Below are 3,700 nucleotides of genomic sequence, written 5' to 3' on the forward strand. Positions count from 1 at the left end.
TCCTAAAAGTTGCTTGTAGATGGATTTATATTTGTGATATGTGTGCATATTCATATATATGTGAATATTTAAAATGATTGTTTAAATTCTAGTTATAGGACTATTTATTTTTTCCATTTCTTCTTGAGTCAGCTTTGACAAGTCAGATGTTTTTCAAGGATTTATTTGTCAATGTTCAAAATTATTGGTATGTAGATGTTGATGATATTCCCTCTTCATCATCCTAATCTTGATGTTATCTTTAGTTTTTACCCCCATTCTTCCCACTGTAGTCTTTACTTGTGTCTTTTCTTTCCTTGCTCAATATCCCAGAGGTTTATTCACTTCATTTTATTTTAAAAGAATGAATCTTTGGCTTTTAAAATCCTCTTCGTTGTATTTTTGTTTTATATTTTATTGAGTTTGATTCCTAATTTATTTATTAAAATATCTCCTTTCCTCTGTGTTCTCTGGGATCACTAAATTGCTCATTTGTTCCAGAATCCTCCCCTTCTACTGACCCTACTACCACTGCTATTTATGAATATGCATTGATGTTTGAGAGTTTTGTTTTGAGGGATGGATGGAACTCTTGCGTGAAGAGAAGGAAGGTGAGGAACTACAGAAATAAAAGCTAGGATGGTCTTTCCAAGGGCAAGGTCTGACTTCCTACAGAGAAAAGGAATGCAGGGAAAAGGCAGGAGAGTATTGCTCTGAGGCCCCAAAGATAAAATCAACCCGGACCACAACAGGAATTTTGTTGGCGTTTCTGCAGGAACCATATGGGTTGTGTCCAGAGTGACCATATGTCAACATTGAAGTGGTGCATGTTGTACCTGTTAGAGTGTCAAGAAAGGGGAAGCCTCACCCAGGGAATCTGTGGTAGGGGTAGTGCAAAGTGTCTTCTCCAAAGAGCTTGAAGATAGCAGGCTCCTTAGAGAAGCCAAACTGCTGGGTCATAAGTGAATGGGTGCTAGAGAACATTAGAGCCCTCCCTAAGCTATGACTGGGTTTATATAGATAAGCCTAGGACTGTGGGCCTATGATCAAGCAGGTTTAAATATTTGACCCTGTAAAATCCTGGTAGTAGTGTTAGCATGACAGATTATTTATTGCCAAGGCTGGTGAGGTCTGGGAGGCACTGGGATACACATTGTCTTTTCTTTACCACAGATAGATATGCTCATCTCATTCTGAGCTGGATTTGTACCCTAATGACTGTTGTATATCCCACAACATAATGCCTGATGTCTGATGAAGGATATTTCCAGTCTCCAATCCCCTTTTCAAAATTACCTTCATTTAGGCCTCTGAAAGGGTCTCCCTAGGAGTCTTCCCAGAGCCCCATGCATGTTCTTGTTCCTCAGGCTGTAGATGAAAGGGTTCATCATAGGCGTCACCACAGCATACATCACTATGGCTACTGAGTCCTTCATGGAGTAGGTGTGGAGGGGCTGCAGGTATACCATAGCAAGTGTCCCATAAAAGAGGGAGACCACACCCAAATGTGAGGCACAGGTAGAGAAGGTTTTGTATTTCTTAGAGGCTGAGGGTATCTGAAGGATGGTTCTGACAATACGTACATAGGATGTGGTCATGAACCCTAAGGGGGTGATGAAGATGAAGCAGCCAGTGGCAATCAGCACTGTGTGAATGATGTGGGTGCTGAAACATGCCAGCCACAGCAGGACGTACATCTCACAGAAGAGGTAGTGGATCTTTCGGGACCCACAGAAGGTCACCGTGGTCATGAGGAGGGTGAGGAGGAGGCCGTAGAGAACAGACAGCCCCCAACACAAGCAGAGGAGCAAGACACAGAGTCCAGGACTCATGGCTGTGACATAGTGGAGGGGGTGGCAGATGGCCACATAGCGGTCATACGCCATCATGGCCAGGATGAGGTTGTCCAGGGTCACCAAGGAGACCAGGAAGTAGAGCTGTGTCAGACACCCTGCATAGGAGATGGCTTTGTTCTGGGACTGGAGGTTCACCAGCATCTTGGGGACTGTTGGTGACAAAGAAGAGGTCAGTGAAGGAGAATTTGGCCAGGAAGAAGTACATGGGGGTGTGCAGGCGAGAATCAGAGCTGATGGCCAGGATGATGAGCACATTTCCCACCACCGTGACCAGGTACATGGACAGGAACATCCAAAACAGGATCTGCTGCTGCTCAGGACTCTCTGACATCCCCAGGAGTAGGAACTGTGAGTTCTCACTCTGGTTATCTCCATCCATTCCCCCAACCTTCTGCAACATTAACACCAACAAATGTTTATTAAGTGCCCTAGAAACATAAGAAACAGCCAAGTTCCTGTGGAATGTGGTGAATTGTTATGGCAATACTTTAATTCAGCAGGCAAAGGTTGCATTATGCAATAAATGGTATTAGGATAACTGTCTTCTTACGTTTTTGGGAAAAGTTACATCAATGTTTTGTCTTTTATCAAACATAGACAGATACCAAAATGCTTGAAGCAAAAGCTGACAGAAACGAAGGGAGACATAGATAATTCAACAATAGTAGTTGAAAAACCAAATATCCCGCTTTCAATAATGAACGGAAAAACTAAGTAAAAGATCAACAAGGAAATAGAGGACTTGAACATTGCAAATGAAGTATCCTAAACAGATATCTCTAGAAAACTCCACCCCAAAATAGAACAAGATTCTTTTCAGCCATCCTTGGAGCGTTCCCCCAGATAGACTATATGCAAGGCCATAAAACAAACCTCAGTGATACTCAACAGATAGAAATAACACAAAGTATGTACTTCAATTACAAAGGAATGAAATTTGCAATGGAAAGAAGAAAAAATGGAGAAAACTCACACACTTGTGGTAACCAAACACCATCCTCCAAAATAACCAATGAATCAAAGAAGCAACAGAAACAGAAGATAGATAAATGAAAGTGAAGATACAACTTTTTCCAAAACTATGGGATGTAGGGATGTAGGGAAAACGGTGGATAGGAGGCAGGAGTAACTTGCAGCTCCCACTTGGGCAGACAGAGCAGGCTATGGGGACTCATACCGTGAGCTTTTGCTCTAAGAACTACCCCAGGAACATACCAGGAAAGCTGAGGTAAAGCGCTTACCTCTGCCTGAGCACGAAGCGTGCTTTCTGACAAATTTATCATGTATTTTCCGTACAGTAGCTGAGGTTCCCCATTTCCTGCAGAATAGCTCAAGGTTATGGCCAGGCGGCCAAGGCCCAGGATGCTTCAACCCCAGTGTACTCTCCTGCTTGTCTGACCTCCACTCTCTACTCTAGCAGTGCCTTTGCAGTTTGTATGGTTCTAGAAGACACAAAATATTTTGTCTTTGTCCTTCACACTGATTGTTCCTTTTCACCCAATATGCTTTCTTCATTCTGCTCTTCCAGCCTGAATTTTTTTCCTTCAGTTCTTGTCAGCGTGGTAAGACCTGCTCTAGTACCTACTTAAGCATCTCCTCCTGGTGACATCTTCTCCCACCCCAGAGGTAACCACTCTAGTTTCTGCACTATTTTTGGTCTTTGCATTCTTTTAGGATTGACCCTTTCCACATTTTGCTCAGCTATCCACTCTCTGCAAGACTGTGAGAGTCTCTAGAGTAGGGACCGTACTCAGTATTCCTGCATCCTCAGGATCTTGCACACTGCCAGGCATAATGTAGAGACCAGTAAAAGAGGGTTGAACTAAACCGTATAGAATAGTAGACATTTCATGCATTTGAGATGA

At 42.9% G+C, this 3,700-nt stretch overlaps 1 protein-coding gene across 1 annotated transcript; it reads right to left on the reverse strand.

Annotated features, from left to right (window-relative positions):
* Window positions 1-1,277: 1,277 nt before the first annotated feature.
* Window positions 1,278-2,237, reverse strand: LOC126939964 (olfactory receptor 1D5-like). The gene is given in 2 exon segments (XM_050765856.1): window positions 1,278-1,986; window positions 1,988-2,237. Coding segments are annotated over 2 exon segments (957 nt in total). The 5' UTR covers window positions 2,236-2,237.
* Between the last annotated feature and the right edge of the window lie 1,463 nt (window positions 2,238-3,700).

The sequence above is a fragment of the Macaca thibetana genome, chromosome 16 (assembly GCF_024542745.1).
Source record: "Macaca thibetana thibetana isolate TM-01 chromosome 16, ASM2454274v1, whole genome shotgun sequence".
NCBI lineage: Eukaryota > Metazoa > Chordata > Mammalia > Primates > Cercopithecidae > Macaca > Macaca thibetana.